Consider the following 22,695-nt stretch of genomic DNA (forward strand, 5'->3'; position numbering starts at 1 on the left):
CCCGCCGGCTGAGGCAGAGGTCCCGCCGGGAGCTAGTGGTAAAATTGAGGAGGAGAGGTAAGACAGCAGGAGAGGTCCTGGCTTGACCTGTTTTAATTGTGGAAAGGTGGGTCATATTGCATCCAAGTGTCTTGCTCCAAGGAAGGAGACAGGAAAATGGAAAGCAGCAGTCCCTATAGGATGTGCTGTGGTGATCAGTAAATCGACGAGAGAGCCCAAGGTAGACAGAGTACGAGAAGGGTCTGAGAAATGTATTTCAGAGGGAACCGTGTCTGTGAGAAAGGGAGACACACCAGTTCCAGTGCGGATCTGGAGAGACACGGGAGCTGAGCTGTCATTGATTAGCAGTAAGGTACTGGATTTTGGTCGCAAGACTCCAGAGGTAGCTTTGAGAGGAATAGGAAAAGGGACCGAAGTGGTGCCCTTGCATAGGATCATTCTGAATTGTGATCTGGTATCCGGACCAGTTGAAATAGGGGTGCGATCAGAATTCCCGAGAACTGACGTGGACGTCCTTTTGGGTAACGATTTAGCCGGTGGTAAGGTTTGGTCGGCAATGAAGCTGACGAGCCAGCCTGTGAGTGTTGAGGTCCCGCCCCTAGATTCCAAGATCTATCCCGCATGCGCGATCACTTGCAGCATGTCAAGAAAGGCAGCTGAGAACGAGACCCGTTTAAATCCGGCCAGTATCGATTTGGCCGAGATGTTTTTACCGACCCTGTACCAAGAGGGTTTAGAGGGTGGAAAAACAGAGAATAGGAAAGTGAAAGAGAGTAAGGGAGAGGAGGTAGTCCTGCCCTTAGCCAGGAGGAAATTTATAGAGGCACGAAGTAAAGATGAGAAACAGATAAGGCTGTTAAAAGGTCCAGGGTTGGACATGGATGATCTGTCTGGTTTGGCAGAACTGTTTGAAGAAGTTGAAAATTCTAAAGGTGTTCCCGATAATGAAATGAGGGCAGTCCTAGATGAAAAGGATGCCATTACCTTGAAGAAGTCTGCTGGGTCGGCAGATGAGGTTGTTTCAGCCCACAGGGTTGAGCTTACTCCGGAAGGGAGTTGCCCAGAGAGTAACTGGGAGGATCAGGGGAATTTAGAATTTGAAAAGGGTACAGGTATTGAAAGCCTGGAAGAGGCAATTGTCCCATTTGAGTGTGTTCAAGATGTGGATGCACGTGGTACTGAACCTAGTAATGGAGCTCAGAAAAAGTCTGAGGTATTTGATTCAGTGGAAAAGGAATGCAGTCCTTGTGGGTCAGATAGACTTGGTTCAGTGAAGAAAGGGTTAACCTTGGTAATAGTGGGAAATGAGAATTCCCAGTTGTTTGTGTTCGAAGGTGTGTTAAAAGTTAGTGAGGAGACAAAAGGTGGTGATGTGAATCTTATTATTGAAGGGAAAGGGAAAAGTGTAGTTCCTAAATTGAATGAAGAAAATTTAAAGTCTGGATTGGTGTCAGAAGCAGTAACCAGGCTACAGAGACAATGGCTTGGTAACACGGTGCCTGTGAATCAATTACAGGTTGATTTAGAATGTAAAGGTGCCCCACACGCTATTGTTATTCAAGAGAGTGCTGTGACGAGGCAGAATTTGAAATGCTGTGTGAACAAAGAGTTTAAACTGAAAACTAATAGCCTGAAGGGTCCTGAAGGGAAAACTAGCAACTTGCTTAAAATTAAAGAATTGTGTGAAAATTCGGAAAAAGGTCTAAGTTTGGAACACATTGTTGATAAAATAACTCCTAGGAAAGGAGCAGGCGAAAGCCTATTCCCCACTGGTGCACAAGCTCACCACTTGGGAGTTAACTGGAAAAGGGGCGAGGGTTGACGGGATGCCATTTTAACTAACCGGATCCGGTTTTAAGGAATTTTGACAAAGCATGTGAATAAAACAAGACAACCCCCATGGAAGATTGACTGTTAAGTTTGAAAGTAAAATAAAGATTAGTATTTGCATGAACTTTTGTAGTATACACATAAGCTAAGATCACAACTCTTTAGTTTTTTGTTTGCTGAAGAAAAGGAATAAAAATAGGTGGTTATTAAATTGAAGTCTGATGCTACAAGACTTTAGTAAGGTACAAGATGTTAAGATATTAAAGGAAGTGACAATGTAATCGCTGTTTAGATGCTGAATTGAATGTATAACTGTATTCCTCTGTAGTGAAAAAAATCTCTTTTGTATTGTGTTAGATTCTAAAAATCCTGTAAGACTCTGTATTAATTCATTTTTACCGATGGTAAAAAGGCTTTGAAGGAAGGGGGTGTTACGAATGTGCCACAACTCTGGGGGGCTGAAGGGTACAAAGTAGCCCCCTCCTTCTTGAGAATCGCAAGATCGCTATTAATTCGGGTCTGGGACCCAGGAAATGAGAGAGAATCCTCAAGGTTTTGGAATGTGTCCTGGCCTCAGCAAGACAAAGCCACGGATAACGGCCATTGTCTCTTGGAGACAGAATTGTGTATTGAGTACTCTACTATTCATTGAAGCCCTCAGGGGATGACCAGAGAGGGCTGGTTGAGGGATTGCATCATCCCAACCTGATTGACATCTGAGACTCCATGAGTAAGGATAAAAGAGGGTCTGGGCAACAACCCCTTTAGACACACCAGGAGAAATGCTAGAAATCCCGTGACAGCATTTAATAGCGACAGCCAGTGGGGGGCTTGCGTGCATCCTTTTCCCTTGCCTGGGAATTGGCGGGCTCGCCACGGAAGAACGGCTTTAGCTAAAGGAGAGGCCACAAGTGACCGGCCTCACCAACGGAACTCTCCAAGGATCGGAATCATAAAAGGAAAAGCCGGCAAGTTTCTAAAAATCTCTCTCTTGACTCCAACCAAAGGCTGCAGCCTGAATGAACTGAGTGACTTTTATATTTCCATCGGACAATACATTATCCCCTAGACAATGATAGAGCTTATTTCTTATTGATTATTATTATACCCACACTTTTAGATTTAGTATTGATGACGTATGTTATCTGTATGTTTGCATTGATATTATTTTTGTGTATTTTTACTAATAAATACTGTTAAAAATAGTATCATCAGACTTCAACGGACCTCTCTATCTTTGCTGGGAAGTGACCCAGTTACGGGGTTCGTAACAGGCTTAAATAAGGTTTCATAGGAACGCTCTACCTTTGTAAAGGGGGGGGGGACGGACGCCTGTATTTAAATTATTCTTCTTGTGTAAGAATAACTCTTACTTTGCAAGAGTATGATATTTTCTCACAGAACCAATGGGGATTAATGCCCAATATATACTAACACTCAGCACAGTAAGTACCAACATCAATTAGGTTCAACATAAAGAAATATCCAACACGAACTAGAGTCAAATAGGGCAGCACTATAGCATAGTGGATAGCACAACACTTAACAGTGCCAGCCACCTGGGTTCAATTCCCGCCACTGCCTGCATGTTCCCCCTGTGACCACGTGGGTTTCCTCTGGGTGCACTGGTTTCTTCCCACAGTCCAAAGACATATCGGTTAGTAGGTTAGTCGGACGTTGTAAATTGTCCTGTGATTAGGCTAGGGTTATACTGGAGATTGCTAGGCAGCAGAGCTCGAAAGGCAGAAGGACCTATTCCACACTGGATCTCAATAAACAAATTAATTAATTAAAGTGGAGTTCAATACTAAATAATGCCCAATGAGGTGTTTTCAAACTAATGTTCTGCCTTAGTTCCAAGACTCTCTAACCTAAGTTGATATGGTGTCCAACAGAATGGGTGTAACTTCAGTAATGTCTAATATAAAACGCAGTGGTGTCAAAGATACAAATTTATTCCTCGTAATGTTGGGCCCAATACAAATAACATGGTGAAGATCATCCAGTTTACAGTACAGCTCAACATAATGCTGATTCCAGCTTAGAACGATCAGTCCACCATCGAACACAAACATCTTCTCAATATAAACCAATACTCAGTAGAGGAAAGGACTGCCATCTGACAATGTCCTTCCCACATAAGCTATCTGCAAAATGAACTATTGTCCAGTACAGGCAAAATTAATATTTTATTGTCCGAAATAAGAAGACAAGAATGGGAGCAGGTGCAGGCCAATCAGCCCCTCGAACCTGCTCCAGCATTCAACCAAGTCCTGATTTATCTTCGACCTGGGCACCAGTTCCCTGCACCATCCACAGATCCATTGATTGTTGTAATGCCCCAACTCTAGCGATTTCTGATTTGAATTACCTCAGTGGTTGAGTCTCCACTGTGCTACAGGCTAGATTCACCCCTCCCTAAGTGCAAAAATCTCTTAGTTATATAGCACAGAAACAGGCCCTTCGGCCCAACTCATCTATGCCAGCCTCAATGCACATGTAAACTAGTCCCAATTGCCCTTGTATGAACCATATCCCTCTAAAGTTTCCCCTCATACCCATGTACACATCCAGATGTATTTTAAATGTTGTTTTGTACCTGTCTCAACCAGTTCCTCTGGTATCCCATTCAATATACCCACCACTTTCTGGGAGAAAAGCTTTCCCCTCATGTTCCTAATAAAACTCTCCCCTCTCACATTAAACCTATGCCCTCTAGTTCTTCATTCCCCAACCTAGAGACAAAGTCTATCCACGTTCAGCCTATCTATACCCCTCATGATGTATATGCTCTATAGAATCACTCTTCATTCTCTTATACTCCAGGCAACAAAGTCCTAAACCTACCCAACCTCTCTCTAATAACCTAGTCCCTGGAGTCTTGGCAACATCATCGTGAACCTTTTCTAGTCCTCAGTGGCCTTTTTCATATTCTGAGATTGCAACTGCTGGTTCTGCATTCTCCATCCAGGGAAGCATCTTGCAACCAGCTTGTCAAACTCTATAACTTTCGTGAGATCTTCTATCATTCCCTATATTTTCTATACCTCAGGGAACACAGGTCTATTTGTCTTAAACTTTCCATCTCTGAGACCAGCCTAATGAATTTTCCCTGTACTCTCTGGGCAAGTATGTCCTTTCTAAAGAAGGGAACCAAAACTATGCACAGTATGCTGGGTGTGAGCTTACCAGAGCCCTTATATGGTTACACCTTAGACATCTTTAACCTTGTCTCAAATATTCCGATAGTAAAGGCCAACATATCACTTCCCTTCCTAATCTCTTTTCTTTCAGTGACTTGTATACAAGGAGTCCTGGGTCTTTTTGAACATCAGTACCGCCCAGTTTACCACCACCTAAAAAATAACTGCTTTGTGCACCAAAATGGATATCTTCATGTTTTCCCCATTATACAGCCACATAGATAATGTAATGCTTGTACATTGGTCAAACTAAGAACATTGGTAATTGTTAGTCTCGAAAATGAATTATTGTATAATACAATACAATCATTAACTATGTTATTGTTACCATATATTATTGCTGAATTGTTTTCTGGTATCATTGTGGACCAGCATCATTTACTCAAAATGAATTATTGTTGAACATGACTTATTGTCCAAAGAAAATTATTATTCAAAAATATTTCATCTGATTTGTGCAGTTTTTTGTCAGACTCTGTTCGAGGCCACCTTATATGAACCGTGCTCTGAGTTATAAACATGAGATTCTGCACGCGCTAGAAATCCATTCGAAGTCCCAAAGTGTCCGCGAGTCAAATACGGCTCTGCTAGAGGCCAAAGAATACGGACTATCCTGGGATTAGAGGACTGTGTGGGGTTGGGAGAACAGGGCTCGTTTTGCTGTGGGTCTTCTTTTCCGTGCTGTGCTCTGTTTCGTTGTGCTCCTGTGTTGTTCTGCCGAGCGTTGTGCATATGTTACTTTGGCACCTGGATGTTACTTTAGCCGCACTTGCAGGGCTGCCCCAGCACACCCTTAGATCAGAATCCAGTTTAACATCGCCGGCTTTTGTCCTCTTTGCGGCTGTAGTGCAATGCCATACACAATAATAGAGAAGAAAAGGTGATTTACAGTAAGCATGGATATATATATATATATATATATTAAAGTAGTTAAATTAAATAAGTAGTGAAAAAATAAAAAAATAAAAGTAGTGAGGTAGTGTTCATGGGTTCAATGTCCATTCAGAAATCCAATGGCAGAGGAGAACAAGCTGTTCCTGAATCGTTGAGTGTGTGCCTTCAGTTACCTCCTTCCTGATGGTAGCAATGAGAAGAGGGTTTGTTTTGCTGTGGGTCTTCTTTTCCGTGTTGTGCGTATGCTACTTTGGCGCCAGAATGTTACCTAAACCACACTTGCATGCCTTGGGTGATGAGGGCCCCTGATGATGGACGCTGCCTTTTTTTGAAGCATCACTCCTTGAAGATGTTCTGGATGTCCGTGTTGGTTGTTGACACAAATGCTGTATTTCACTGTATGTTTCGGTGTACATGTGATAAATATAATCCCAATCTGAATCTGAGCTAGTGTACAAACAGCAGATTTTGACTTTGAAAATTCAGTCAGAATTTTGATACATATTCTCTTTCTGATTCCCTTCCCCTCACCTCTTTACACTGGCTATTTTACATACGGCGCGGTAACGTATTGATTAGTATTTTACAGTGATCAGTGTTCAATTCCCATCACTGTCTGTAAGAAGTTTGATTGTTCCTCCTGTGACCATGAGGGTTTCTTCTGGTTTGCTCCTTCATTCCAAAGATGTACAGGTTAGGGTTTTGCAGCATTTCAATTCCCGTCACTGTCTAGAAGAAGTTTGATGGTTCCTCCCGTGACCATAAGGGGTTCTTCTGGGTCCTCTGGTTTCTTCCCATATTCCAAAGACGTGCAGGTTAGGGTCAGTGGGCACCCTATGTTGGTACCAGACATTTGCAGTCTGCCCCCAGCACATCCTCGGACTGTGTTAGTCATCGATGCAAGCAAAGTGTTCCACTGCGTGTTTCGATTTTTATGTGACAATTAAAACTAATCTTTATCTTTCCCCTCATGGCCTTAAAGTCCAAAGGAAGGGTCTGGACCCGAAACATCGGCTGTCTATTCCCCCTCCCCGTAAGTACTGCCTGACCCAATGAGTTCCGCCAGCAGATTGTTACTTTTCGTTCCGGATTACAGCGCCCGCAGTCTTTTGTCTCCATCCCAGGGACCAATCTGACAAACCTTTGCTGGATTCTCTCCTTGCAAGTACATCTTCCATAGGCAGAGGGAGATTCTGAATATTAGGGCTCTGTATAATTCTAGGAAGATGTATCTACTCTTGCCTCATTAAATGGGCATTTGCCTCCCTATTTATTTGCCGTATCTGCGTAATTACTTTCAAAGATTGGAATGCAAGACCACACACTTTAATTCTCTGACCATTTAATATATTCCACACTTCTCTCTGTCAATCTGTATGATCTCATTTTTTCTGCACTATATTCCACCTGTTACTCCTTTGCCCATCCACTTGCCCTGTCCATATCCCCTGCTGCCCACACTGTTACTCAGCTTTGATTCTTCAGCAAACCTGGGGAGATTTTTCTTGATCACCACATCCAATTCACTGATATAAATGGGATTAGTTCAATGGAGTATGGTTAAACGGGGTGAGGGAAAATGTTAACTACCTAATATAATAGAACCATAGAACATTACAGCACAGAAACAGACCTTTTGGCCCTTGGCTGTGCCAAACCATTTTTCTGCCTAGTCCCACTGGCCTGCACCTAGACCATATCCCTCCATACCCCTCTCATTCATGTACCTGTCCAAGTCTTTCTTAAATGTTAAAAGTGAGCCTGCATTCACCACTTCAACTGGCAGCTCATTCCACACTCCCACTGCTCTCTGTGTGAAGAAGCTCCCCCTAATGTTCACTTTAAACTTTTCCCTTTTCACCTTTAATCCATGACCTGCGGTTTTTTTTCTCCCCTGGCCTCAGTGGAAAAAGCCTGCTTGCATTCACTCTATCTATACCCATCATAATTTTAGACACCTCTATCAAATCTCCCCTCATTCTTCTACGCTCCAGGGAATAAAGTCCTAACCTATTCAACCTTCCTCTGTAACTCAGTTTCTCAAGTCCCAGCAACATCCTTGTAAACCTTCTCTGCACTCTTTCAACCTTATTAATATCCTTCCTGTAATTCAGTGACCAAAACTGCATGCAATACTCCAAATTCAGCCTCACCAATGCCTTATACAACCTCACCATAACATTCCAACTCTTATACTCAGTAGTTTGATTTATAAAGGCCAATGTGCCAAAAGCTCTCTTTACGACCCTATCTACCTGTGATGCTACCTTTAGGGAATTATGTATCTGTATTCCTAGATCCCTCTGTTTTACTGCACTCCTCAGTGTCCTACCATTTACCTTGTGTGTTCTACCTTGGTTTGTCCTTCCAAAGTGCAATACCTACACTTGTCTGCATTAAACTCCATCTGCCATTTGTCAGCCCATTTTTCCAGCTGGTCCAAATCCCCCTGCAAGCTTTGAAAACCTTCCTCACTGTCCACTACACCTCCAATCTTTGTATCATCAGCAAACTTGATGATCCAGTTTACCACATTAATGTTGGTCAAATTTGCTGATCCAATTTACCACAATAATGTTGGTCAAGATCAGAAGTATTTCAAGTTCCTGGGTGTCAATAATATCTGAGTATCTATTAAGGAACCAACACGTTGATGCAGCTACAAAGAAGGTATGACAGTCTTCTTTGTTTTTTCCTAATATTTCGTTAGGAGTTTGAGATTTGGTACGTCACCACTCATAAATTTCTAAAGATGTACTGTGGAGAGCTTTCTAACTGGCTGTATCACCGTCTGCTATGGGGGGAGGGGCTACTGTACAGGATCAAAAAAATCTGGAGGAAGTTGTGAGCTTAGTCAGCTCTATCGTGGGTGCTAGCCTCCATAGTATCCAGGACGTCTTCAAGGAGCAATGTCTCAAAAAGGCGGTATCCATCATCAAGGGCCCCCATCACCCAGGACATGCCCTCTTCTCATTGCTACCATCAGGAGGGAGGTACTTGAAGACACACATTCAACAATTCAGGAGCAGCTTTTTCCACTCTGCCATCCAATTTCTGAATGGACATTGAACTCATGAACACTTCCTCACAACATTTTTATTTTTGCACTACTTACTTAATTTAACAATTAAATATACTTAATTACTGTAATTCACACTTTTTCTCTATTACTATGTATTGCATTGTACTGCAAATACAACAAATTTCAAGAGATATGCCGGTGATAATAAACCTAATTCTGAATCCTGGTTCTGATATTGCACTCAGGGAGGTATATATAAGGGAAGGAAGATCAGAAGGAGATGTTGAGATAGCATTTGTTAACTTTACAGATCAAACAGATAATATTTCACTGTATCTCAGTATATCTGTCAATAATAAACCAATTCCAATTCAGCTCTGAACACCATCAAGGGAATTCATAGTTAATAGAACCACATGGTCTAAATGATTCCAATCAGTAGTATATTGTTATTTTGCTCTACCCCTTAAACATTCGATTACCGTTGTCCCTTTTGTCTCTGACCCAGGACAGATTAATCCTGTATGAGAGTGGTTTTGTTGCACTAGTCACCTCTCCAGGTCACAGTTTCTCTACTGCCGGTTTGGCTCAGACCACAGCCAAACCACAAACGCTTAAACTTCAGACTTTCTGGTACTGAAATGCCTTTGGTAGAGCTAAAAGTTCTGCCACATTCAGAAGAATATCCAGTTAAAATCAAACAACTTCAACAAAACATCCATCAGCCGAAGGACTGAACTTTGCTACATCCACACTGATGGAATTTCAAACAACAAAATGTAAGTCAGACATCGCAGTAATTCCTTTACACTGTTTGCCTTTCTGCCCTCTGCACTCGGTCCTGATGCTGGGTTTTGTCCCAGATTGTCAACACTTCCTTACCCCACCTCCCCCCAAGAAATGCTGCTCGACCCACTGAGTTCCCTGGATTGTTTTTGCTCCAGATTCTAGCATCCGTACTCTCGTGTCTCACTATGTTTTTCATACTGCTTTTGACTTTTGAAAACTCTCACTGCCTTAAGGATCCAACAGTAAACAGAACATTTGAAACTATAACAAACGTGTTTTATATGATGGATAAACTGTTCTCGGGCTTCCAGTTGGGTACAGGTTTCAATGACAAACTCTGCCATCTTCATCAGGGATGATGCCAGGGCAAGTCTAGTCCGGTGGTATTTATACCTCTGTAGTTTGAGGGATGGAACACGGTGGTATAAATACCACCAGACTAGACTTGCCCCGGCATCATCCCTGATGAAGATGGCAGTTTGTTATTGAAATGTTGGCCCAAGAAGAGTTTATCCATAATATACGCCAGGGAAGCACTAGATCCTTTTTCATATTTTATATTATTATTAACATATTCATATGTTTCCATCTGACCCAACAAACTGAATTACAGCTTTCCCCTTTGGAGTCAAGGAGGATGAGAGGTGACTTGATAGGGGTGAATAAGATTATAAGATTCATAAGTGGGCAACCAGCACCTTTTTCCCAGGGTGGCAATGGCTAATACCAGGGGATCCTTTTAAGGTGGTTAAAGGAAAGTATGGGGGGCTGTCAGAGGCAGGTTTTTTTACACAGAGATTGGTAAGTGCTTGAAAGGCACTGCCAGGGGTGGTGATAGAGACAGATACATTAGGGACATTTAAGAGACTCTTAGATATGCACATTGATGAAAGAAAAATGGAGGGCTAAGGGGCTGTGTAGGAGAGGGGGGTTAGACTGATCATGGAATAGGTTAAAATATCAGCGCATCGTGGGGCAAAGGGCCATTCTGTGCTATACCATTCTATAAGTTACATTCTGTAGGAGGAACCAGCTTCCAGTTGAATTCAACTGTGCTAGGTGACAGTTCATAAAATTACAAACATTGTAAGGTGATATTCAGCCATCGGCAGGTAAGGCTAAAGCTGATTTCACATCACAACTGTGCCACGTAATAACCATCTCCAACAAGGGACAATGTTAAGTACTCAGCCTTGACTTGGGGTCTTTTAAGAGACTCCTGGATGGATACATGGAGCTTAGAAAAATAGAGGGCTATGGGTAACCCTAGGTAGTTCTAAGGTAAGAACATGTTCAGCACAGCTTTGTGGGCTGAAGGGTCTGTTTTGTGCTGTAGGTTTTCTATGTTTCCAATGGCATTACCATCACCAATTACGTTATTCAACTATCAGCATTCTGGGGGTCATCCTTGACCAGACACATACAGAGCAGGTCAGAAGCTAGAACTCCTGTGGTGAGTGATTCATCTCCTGACACCCCAGGGCCTGTCCATCATCTGCAAGACACAACTCAGGTCTGCACTTTCCTAACTAAGAACAATGCCAACAAATCTCAAGAACTTAGAGACCACCCAGGGCCAAGCAGCCCAACCACCATTCAAAACATTAATTCCTTCCACCACAAGTACACAGTGTGTAACAGTTACAAAGTGTACTGCAGTTACTAGCCCAGGTTACACATATTAATGCCTCTTACATACCTCTCATCTTCCTTTGCTCTGATGAAAGAAGCCCTAGCTCGCTCAGTCTGTCCTCGTAAGACATGCTCCCCTAATCCAGGTAGCATCCTGCCAAATCTACTCTGCACTCTAACACTTCCTATAGTAAGGCGATCAGAACTGGACACAACATTCCAAGTGTGGTCTAACCAGTTTCACAGAGCTGCAACATTATTCTTGAGCTCAATCCCCTGACTGATAGGGCCAACACTCCACAACAGTCAGATAAGCAGGATAAACAGAATCACCCTTGATCTTATCCAAATTACTGATAAAAGTTGCCAACAGTCCAGCTCACAGCACTGATCCCTGAGGCACCCTACTGCTCATATACTCTAAAACTAAAAAAAACTCTTTCTATCTTTATCCAATCCTCAGCCTTCAGTAGTTTTGTCCAATGCTAAAGGCTCTAAGTTTAGTTAATAATTTCTTGTGTGACTTGTTTTTGAAGGTTTACCTGTCCAAGTGCACCAGATCGAACTGAACTCCTTTGATGCCTTGTTTGACCATTGTTTGAAGATGTGGCACCTCGGTCAGAGGAGGCATTGTCCCCGCATCTACCCTGCCAAGCCCATAGGAACGTGGCACATTTCAGTTAGATCACCTCCCACCCTTCACGAGTACTGGCCCAAACGGCTTTATTTGGGGTTCAGAAGAATGAGGGGTAAACTTGTTGAAAGTTCAAAGGTAATATATTATCAAAGTATCTACAAGTACCTTGAGATTCATTTTCTTGCAGACCTTTACAGTGAAAAAAATACAAATGAATTTATGAAAAACTAATCATTAACAAGGATTGACAACTAATGTGCAAAAGAATTCAAACTGCAAATAAAATAATAATACTGAGAACATGAATTGTAAAGAGTCGCTGAAAATGAATTTGTTGGTTGCTGAATCAGTTCAGAGTATTGGTGATTGAAGTTATCCATGCTGGTTCAGGAGACTGATGGTTCCTATCTTTCTATGTTGAAACACAAAAGATTCTTAGACAGTTGAACAGGGTAGATTCCACTAATGGAAGAATCCCAAATCAGGGAAGAAGAATGCAAGTTCAAGTCAAGTCAAGTCAACTTTTATTGTCATCTTGACCATAACTGCTGGTACAGTGCATAGTAAAAATGAGACGTTTTTCAGGACCATGGTTTACATGACACAGTACAAAAAACTAGATTGAACTACATAATAAAAAAAACAGAGAAAGCTATACTAGACTACAGACCTACACTGGACTGCATAAAGTGCACAAAAACAGTGCAAGCATTACAATAAATAATAAACAGGACAGTAGGGCAAGGTGTCAGTCCAGGCTTCGGGTATTGAGGAGTCTGATAGCTTGGGGTAAGAAACTGTTATATAGTCTGGTCATGAGAGTCGGAATGCTTCGGAGCCTTTTCCCAGACGGCAGGAGGGAGAAGAGATTGTATGAGGGGTGCATGGGGTCCTTCATAATGCTGTTTCCTTTGTGGATGCAGCGTGTAGTGTAAATGTCCGTGATGGCGGGAAGAGAGACCCCAATGATCTTCTCAGCTGACCTCACTATCCGCTGCAGGATCTTGCGATCCGAGATGGTGCAATTTCCGAACCAGGCAGTGATGCAGCTGCTCAGGATGCTCTCAATACAACCCCTGTAGAATGTGATGAGGATGGGGGGTGGGAGATGGACTTTCCTCAGCCTTCGCAAAAAGTAGAGATGCTGCTGGGCTTTCTTTGCTATGGAGCTGGTGTTGAGGGACCAGGTGAGATTCTCCATCAGGTGAACACCAAGAAATTTGGTGCTCTTTATGATCTTTAAGTTTATAGCAAGGCCATTTAAAACGTCGGACCTTCTTCTCACAGAGGGTGTTGGATCTCCATACTTCTCTACTTGAGAGGGTTGTGGAAGCTGGGTCATTGGGATTATTCAAAGAAGTAGATGGACACAGAAGAGGAGCTGAGACCCGAGACAGGTCAACTATGGTCAGATTGAATGGCGAGACAGGCTTGAAGGGTCGAGTGGCCTACTCCTGTTCTTCTTTCCATATCTTCATGTGTTCTTTCTTACAACAAGCCAGCCACCCCAGGAATGAATCTGGTTCGCCTTCACTGCAACCCCCTATCACAATATTTCAGATGTAATCTAACCATTGCTGCTTTTCAATGAAGCGAAACATCATTACTCTTATCCTCAACTTCTCTTGCAATGAAAGCTAACATACTGTTGAATTTCAATGATTTATGTACAGAACTCCCAGTCCCTTTGAACCCAGCACCATCAGTCCCTCAGACATGAGTTCTCTTTCATAATTCTGCCTAACGCTGTTATTATTTTTTTAAGTGACCAGTTACCACTTCCTTAATAACAGGTACCAGCATTTTCCCTACTGCTAATTTCAGACTAACTGGCCAATAGCTTTTTATATTTTATCTCCCTCATGTTGACTCCATTTTAAACCTTCAATCTGTCAACTCAATGGTCTGAATGGCCTAATTCTGCTCCTATGTCTTACGGTCGCAACTGTTCAAGAATCTCTAGGATTTTGGAAGATGACAACTCACAAAGAAAGCACCTCTACTTTCTTAGAAGTTTGCATAGAATCGGTATGTCACCAAAAACATTGACAAACTTTTATAGAAGCACAGTGGAGGGTACCCTAACTGGTTGCATCATGGCCTGGTACGGAAATGCCAATGTCCAGGAAAGGGAAAGACTACAGATAAAGTCCTCCCCACCACTGAGTACATTTACATGGAGTGCTCCCACAGTAAAGCAGCATCCATCATTAAAAGCTCCCACTGTCCAGGCAATGCTCTCTTCCCACTACTACAATTGGGAAGGAGGTACAACCCTTGGGTCCCACACCACCAGCTTCAGGAACAGTTATGACCATCAGGCTCCTGACTGGGCATGGATAACTTCACTCACCACAACTCTGAACTGATTATATGACCTACAGACTCACTATTACTTCATTTATTTGCACAGTTTATATTCTTCTGCACAATGGTTACTTGTCAGTCTTTGTTTATGTATAGTTTTTCATAAATTCCATAATATTATTTATTTTTCCTGTAAATGCTTCCAAGGAAACATATCTCAAGGTATTATATGGTGATGAAAGCATACTTTGATAATAAATTTACTTGGAACTTTGCACAACATTTGCTATCTTTCAGTTCCATTAATTCCTCCAATGTTGTTTCTTCTCTAATATTTCATTTTTTGCATTCCTCACTCAGTTTCTGTTGTTTGCTATTTGTGTGTTTTCCTCTTATAGACACATCAAACATTTATTTGATTTCCCTGCCATTTCCTTATGCCCACTTCAATTTCTTCAGTTCCAGTTTAACTGTTGCTTTTTACATAGAAACTCTTACACTCTTTTTCTTTGTTCTTCACCCGCCTCCCCATGTATTCTGTTCCCCTGATCCTTAACAATATCATCAAAGATGCCTGCTACCCTGTCCATTCTCTTACCCCTCATCCATGCCCTGGGAGAAGTTACAGGAGCTGGAAAGCCTGGACAACCAGAGCCTCAGGAGAAGCTTCTTCCCCAGTGGTATCTCCCCATGACTGTGTAGGTTCCCTCCGGCATTCCAAAGCCATACGAGTTAGGATCAGTAAGTTGTGGGCATGCGACATTAGCGCCGGAAGTACGGCAACATTTGCCGGCTGCCCCCAGAACATCCTGGAGGCATTTCACGGAATGCTTTCATGTTCCAATCTACATAAATCAAATCTAAACTTTATCTTTATCAGACTTCTGAAACCTAGTTCACATCTCTCCCTGACGATGCCGCCATGTTCTCAGACCCTTAATTCGACCTCTTCTGTTCTTGTGACTTTAACATTTTGTTTTGGCACAGCCTCGGTCTGCTCGAGAATACTCTGCTCATTCCATTGGATTTTTTGCACTTGCTGCTGCATTGATCATTGTACTTAGTATCACCAATGCTGTTTACTCAGGGAACCTCACGAGAGCCATGAATTTCATCGCACCCTGCTATATATGACAGTAAACTCATCTGAATCTCAATCTGCTTCATAGCTTCTGAATTCTTTGCTGAATTTTGAAAATCTGGTGATCCTCAGGCCTATTTGCATCTTTGACAACTTCATCCCTTTTCCTATGATCTAATACGAGGTTTAATTTTTCTCATTAGCCAAGGCCACACTTCTTAGAAACGTCTCAGTCCATAATAAACCAAATAGACGCATAGAAACCTCAAAGGTGCAAAAGAGATCAACTCCCAACCAAGGTGTGCGGAGACCAGGGGAAAAGCTGCTTCATCATTATGTCTTGTGTTGTATGATCATGGTCTCATAACCAAGATTGTTCTTGGCAAATTTTTCTACAGAAGTGGTTTGCCATTGCCTTCTTTACAAGACAGGTGACTGCGGCCGTTATCAATAATCTTTAGAGATTGTCTGCTTGGTGTCAATAGTCACATAACCAGGACTTGTGATATGAACCAGCTGCTCATAAGACCATCCACCACCTGCTCCCATGACTTCTCGTGACCCTGACTGGGGGTACTAAGCAGCTGGTACACTTGCCCAACAGTGACCTGCAGGACGAGCGCCTTACACCTCTTTTGTTAAGAGACATATCTCAACTCCAACACTCCGGAAAAGTAGCAGAGATATTAAAAGACAATTTATTCATCAATCTCAACAATTAATTGCCATAGTTTATTGGAATCAAAACTTATAGTGAGGGTAAGAATTCAGTTTGCCTGGGGGAAGTGGCTGGTCAGGTGACATACAGTATGTGAGCACCAGGCAGGTGAAGCAGAGTGTGGCCCTGGGTTCTGAGCGGGATAATGAGTGTTAATTACAATCACACCTATCCATGCCTGTAAAGTCAGCAGATTTAGATTAAAACACAGATACGCTCTGGCCAAGGCTTCCATTTCAGTAGTGTGGTGCTGGGGTCACAACAATTACACAATTTATGTAAACAGATGAAAGCACCAAATCGATGTACATCAAAACATCCTATCCGATGCATCGTGGCTTGGTACAGAAACTGCTCTGCCCACGACCGCAGGAAGCTGCAGAGAGTTGTGCATGCACTTCAGCACTATACAGAAACCAGCCTCCCCTCCATGGAGTTCTCATTGACTCCGTAACGCATCCGCCATAATCAAAGATCCCACCCACCTCGGGCATTCCCTCTTCTGCCCCCCTCATCAGACGGAAGATATAAACACCTGAAAGCATGTACCATTGGGCTCAAGGATAATATCTACCCCACTGCTGTATGACGATTGAATCCTTCACTAGTATTATAAAGTAGACTCTTGACTTCACGTTCTAGCTTGTTGTGACCTTGCCCTTTAATGCATTAAATGCATTGCAATGCATTTCTTCTGTATTGTAACACTTTATTCTACATTATGTTATTGTTTTGGTTTGGACTGTATCAAAGCACGACTGTATTGATATGACCTGTAGGAACAATTCACTCTACAACATGTGACAAGAATAATCCAATTTACTAATTTACCACTCTACAAATTTGCTGATAACACAAAGTAAGAGAGATACTATGTGAGAGGAGAACATCGGGAGGAAATAAAGGGATATAGATATATGGATAATCAGCTTCCCTGTCCACCCCCCTCCTTCCATCCTCCACACTCCCCTCATCCCCCCGCACTTCAGAAGCATCACTCTTTGAGCAAACCTGCTCCAATGATGACCCCCGGCAGGTTTTATTTGACTCTGTACCTGCTCCAGCAGAGGCGGATGCGTCCGGGCTCACTCTCAACCCCACTCCTCAAACCGAGGCAGCAGCACTGATGTCCCTGGTGAGGTGACCCGCGCAGAGGCTGCACACAGCGAAGCTGCCCAGAGGAGGCAGCTACCTGAGAAGTGAAACCTCTCAAGCTCGAAACCAGTGGAACCCGTTCCACCAGTTTCTCACAGAGAACACAATGCGATCACCTCCCTGTTTCATAGAGGCTGCGTTTCCAGAAGAGAATGGGAGAAAGACGGAAGGATTCCTACGGCAGACCAGGGGAGCCAGCTGTCCGTGCAAAATAAACACTCCCGGGGTATCCCAGCCGCTGAAGGACCCTGTGCAAAGTCAGTGCAGGATACCTGGCTAACTTCACTCGACCAGAACGACTGGAGTGCTGGGCAAAGGAACGACAAGGGACTTGCCGAGCTCGAGTTTCCGAACTCCTCCAAGCGCAGTTCTCAGCTTTCAACCGGGCAGCATGTAACCCGGTTTTGATCCCGTTGTGAGAAACGCACTCGTGTTTTCCTGTTGAGAGAGACAGAGAGAGTGAAGAGCCCCTGGGTAAGTGACAGATATATCCACCTGTCAACCGCCCCCTGAGGCGCCGAAGGAAAGCCCCTGCAGGAACGCGAGTGACAAGGAAGCGAGCTTCATGTGATACCTGTACACGTGTGGTGTGTGTGTGTGTGTGTGTGCCACAATGCTGGAGGGGAACGGCTCTGAGTGCGAATGTGCCGTCTGCTGGAACCCTTACGACAACGCCTTCCGCACGCCCAAGATCCTGGAGTGCAAGCACACCTTCTGCCTGGAGTGCCTGGCCCGGATGAGCCTGGCATCGGTGCCCGAGATGGACCCGGGCATGTCCTGCCCCCTGTGCCGCCACCTGACGCCGCTGGGCGCCGGGCAGCTGGTGACGGGCCTTCGAACCAACGTGGAGATCCTCAGCCGCATGAGGCTGCAGCCGGTCCACGTCTACCTGGACCACGGGCGCCTGTTCTACAAGGGGCCCGGGAAAGCCAGCTTCCTGCTGCGCCGGCCCACCGTCTACACGCTGAGCCTGGACGTGGAGCGGGAGAACGGGCTCCCGCTGCGCACGCAGGCGGCGCCGGCGCTGGAGGACCGGCTCCCTCAGAACACCATGTGGAAGTGCTGCCAGAGCCCACCCTGCAGAACCGTCATGTACATCATGATCGTCATGTTTGGGATTACAATCATTCTTGTCATCTCCCTATTCTGGACCAAGAAAATACTGTGGGACCTGGGCTGAACGAACACGCTCGCACTGACGTGGCACCTTTCACACCCTCGGGCCGTCTCCAAGGGCTTTCCAGCCAATCAACTGCTTGATCTGGGTCTGTAGTAATATGTAATGTAGAAAAGGGGACGATTAATTTGAAGACCTCACAAATAGAAATATGCAATCGGGTTTAGTTATTGATGGAGGATTGACTGTTGGCTAAGTACACTGAGATAAACACCTTGGTCTTCCTCTATAAATACAGGGAGAGTGCCGGAAAACTGGCCAGGCGGCGTCAAAACCTCAGAGGGTTTCAAATCCAAAATGTTGTCTGCTCCAGTCGCCGCTGATGCTTTTATTTCATATTTCCAGCATCTGCAGACACTTATTATTTTTATTTGTTCTTCTTTCAAATTATTTTATTGAGGTACAGTCCTTCCGGCCACACTGCCCATCAACCCCAATTTAACCCTAGCCGAATCACGGGCCAAATTACAATGACCAATTAACCTACCAAACGGTAGGTCTTTGGACTGTGGGTGGAAACCAGAGCACCCGGAGGAAACCCACGCGGTCATGGGTTGAACCGTACAAACTCCTTACAGGCACTGACGGGAATTGAACCTGGTTGCCTGTACTGTAAAGTGCTGTGCTAACCGCTATACTACAATTAAGTTCACACAACAGCTCCACCTCCAGCAGAGCGGTATTCCCACGTGGCATACTGGAGCAACGAGCCAGATTTTTTTTCTGGATGGCACCAGGAAGGAAGGTGGGAAACACAAGCTTCTGGGGAACCCACAAGCCTGAATTTATCTCACGATTGTTGGATTTGATGTGCCTCAGGCAACAATTGGCTTCAGGAAACGTTTGGTGCAATTTCAGCAATTATGATTTCAGTCTAGTATTCAGGAAACAGAAATCCCTCAGTATCAACTCCTAATTTGTGACCCCTGCCCAGAAAACAACCTTGTGGTCTGGTCTCCACCTGGATTTGAGCCAAAAGTCCAAAAGACACAAATGGCATTTTAGCAATGTTACAACTACCATGTTATACTTCCCCGGCAAGTGAGAGTTCTGGCACACAGACTCCCAGGCAAGGTCACTGGTTACTTCCTCATTATAGCAGAGAAAGAGGCCATTCAGCCCAATGGGTCTGTTCTGACTTTCAGAGGGAAAGCCATGCAGAACATTTTCTCTTTTTGTACTCTCTCCCACACATACATCCATCACTTCATTTTGATTCTTTTGCTACTAATTTACTCTAAGAAATAATTTACAGTGGCTGATTAACCTATCAGCTCATCTTTGGGATGTGGGAAGAAACTGGAACCTACACAGTCACAGTGAAAACCTACACTCTCCACACAGACAGTACCCGAGGTCACGATCGTGCCTGGATTGCTGGGTCACTGAGTCTGTATCACTGAGCCACCCTTGATTCCCAGTTCCTGCACAATGACTGACAGCAAGTGGTCACTGCACTGATTCCTGTGTATCTGCTATTCTGATGTCAGATTCCGGTACAGTAAGGTGATTCTCCAGTTCAGTTCCTGCCAGTCAGAGGAGAGTGGAAGCAGTGATCGCAGCCAGTGCAGAGTAACCCTGTAGCCATCTCCCTCAACAACTTTGGATACTGTTGGGGGAGATGACCCAGCAGAGGAAAGCCACAGCGGTTAGGTCTCTAGCACTGAAACTGGCTCTGTGGCTCAGAAGGGAAGGGAGGGGGGAAAAGCGGTGAGCTGTGATGATAGGGGATTTGTTGGTTAAGGGAAAAGAAAGGAGTTTCTGTTGATGGGAATGAGATTCCTGGATGGTATGTTGCCTCCCAGGTGCCAGGGTCAGGGAGATCTCGGAACAAGTCCTCAGCATTCTTAAGTGGAAGGGTGAGCAGCCAGAGGCCGTGGTTGATATAGGTACCAATGACATCCATAGGAAGAGGGATGAGGTTCTGCAAAGTGAGTTTGGGGAGTTAGGTGCTAAGTTAAAGGACAGGGCGTCCAAGGTTTTGATCTCAGGATTGCTACCCGTGCCACGTGCTAGTGGGGCCAGACATAGGAAGATCATACAGTTACACGTGTGGCTAAGGAGTTGGCTTCAGACATTTGGATCACTGGGATCTCTCCCAGGGAAGGTGGGACTTGTACAGAAGATAAAGTTTGCACCTAAACTGGAGAGGGTCTGATATCCTAGTGGAATGTTTGCTCAGACAACATCAGAATCAAAAGGTTGAACATGGTTGGGGGGGGGGGGGGGCTAATGTTCTGAATTGTATATATTTCAATGCAAGAAGTATTGTAAGAAAGGCAGATGAGCTCAGAGCATGGATCTACAAATGAAATTAGGATATTGTCATCATTAGTGAGACTTGGCTGCAGAAGAGGCAGGACTGGCAGCTCCGCATTCCAGGTTTATCGTATTAGATGTGATATGGTGAGAAGGATTAGAGGGGGAGGAGTGGCTTGATTAGTCAAGAAAAATATCTTGGCAATGTTCTGTCAGGACAGACTGGTTTAGTAAGGTTTTATGGGTGGAACTAAGGAATAAGATATGTTTGGCCATGTTAATAGGGCTATATTATAGATCATCAGATAGTCCTAGGGATTTAGAGGAACAAATTTGTAGAGATCACAGGGTGGTGCAAGAAACATTAGATTGTTATAGGTGATTTTAACTTTCCATATAATTAACTGGGACTCCCACAATGTAAAAAGACTAGATGGGATAGAGCCTGTCAAATGTTCAGGAAATGTACTCAATACATCGAAGTCCCAAAGAGAGAGTGTGCAATACATGATCTTTAATTAGGGAATGAGACAGGGCAGGTAACAGAGGTTTGTGTAGGGAAACACTTTGCATCTAGTGATCAAGGTAATTATGTGAAAGGAAAGGTCTGGTGTGCCAGTTGCGGTTCTAAATTGGAAAAAAGGGCAATATTAGGTATTGGCAAATAGGAACAATTGGGTACTTGAGGAGTATAAGAAATTCAAGAGAACACTTAAGAAATAAATCAGGAGAGCTTAAAGAAGGCATAAGGTTGCCCTAACAGACAAGGTGAAGTAGAATCCCAAGGGATATTTAGAGCAAAGGGACTGCAAAGGACAGAATAAGTCTTCTGGAAGAACAGAATAGTTATCTGTGCATGGAGCCAAAAGAAATGGGGGAGATCTTAAAGGGATTTTTTGTATTCGTGTTTATTTGACGTGGAAGTCAGACACAAAGTCTATAGAAGTGGTGCAAAGAAGCAGTGAGCTCATGGACCCTATACAGATTACAGAGGAGGTGTTTGCTGTATTGAGGCAAAGTTGGATGGACACTTCCCCAGGTTCTGACAAGGTGTTCCTGTGGATCCTATGGGAGGGATATGCAGAAATTGCAGGGGCCCTAGGAGAGAGAGGTGAGATACTGGAGGATTGGTGGATAGCTAATGTTGTTTAAGAAAGGCTCTTAGAATAAAGCAGGAAATTATAGGCCAGTGAGCCTGACATCAGTAATGGGAAAGTTATCGTAAGACATTCTAAGAGACCGGATATGTGAGCATTTGGATAAACAGGAACTGATTAGGGATAGTCAACATGGCATTGTGCGTGGAAACTAATATCTAACCATTTTCAAAGAAGTTACCAGGAATGTGGATGTTGTCTACATGGTCTTCAGCAAGGCATTTCACAAGGTCCCACATGGGAGGTAGGTCAAGAAGGTTCAGTTCAGTTCATGGCATTCAAAATGAGTTGAATTGGATCAGGCATTGGCATTGTGGGAAAAGCCAGAGAGTGGTAGTAGATGGTTGCCTCTCTCACTGGAGGCCTGTGACTAGTGGAGTGCCTCAGGGATCAGTGCTGGGTCCTTTGTTGTTTGTCATCTATATCAATGATCTGGATGATAACCTGTTAACTGGATCAGCATATTTACAGATGACACCAAGTTTGGGGGTGTACTGGACAATGGAGAAGATCAAAGTCTGTAGCAGGATCTGGACCAGCTGGAAAAATGGCAGATGTAATTTAATGCAGAAAAATATGAGATATTTCACTCTGGGAGGACCCGCCAGGGTAGGTCTTACACAGTGAACGGTAGGGCACTGAGGAGTGTGGTAGAACAAAGGGATCTGGGAATACAGGTCCATAATTCATTGAAAGTGGTGTCACAAGTAGGTGGGGCCATGAAGAAAGCTTTTGGAACGTTGCCCTTCACAGATCAAAGTATTGACTGCAGGGGTAGGGATGTTGTGTTGAAGTTGTATAAGACTGGTGAGGCCTAATTTTGGAGTATCGTGT

The 22,695-nt window shown here is 43.8% G+C and overlaps 1 protein-coding gene across 1 annotated transcript; it reads left to right on the forward strand.

Moving 5' to 3' along the window:
* The first annotated feature begins 17,615 nt into the window (after positions 1-17,615).
* On the forward strand, positions 17,616-20,639 carry LOC140730080 (E3 ubiquitin-protein ligase RNF183-like). The gene has a single exon (XM_073050211.1). It carries the CDS (start codon positions 17,882-17,884, stop codon positions 18,446-18,448), a length of 567 nt encoding a protein of 188 aa, XP_072906312.1. The 5' UTR covers positions 17,616-17,881; the 3' UTR covers positions 18,449-20,639.
* The last annotated feature ends 2,056 nt before the right edge of the window (positions 20,640-22,695 follow it).

The sequence above is a fragment of the Hemitrygon akajei genome, chromosome 7 (genome assembly GCF_048418815.1).
Source record: "Hemitrygon akajei chromosome 7, sHemAka1.3, whole genome shotgun sequence".
Taxonomy (NCBI): domain Eukaryota; kingdom Metazoa; phylum Chordata; class Chondrichthyes; order Myliobatiformes; family Dasyatidae; genus Hemitrygon; species Hemitrygon akajei.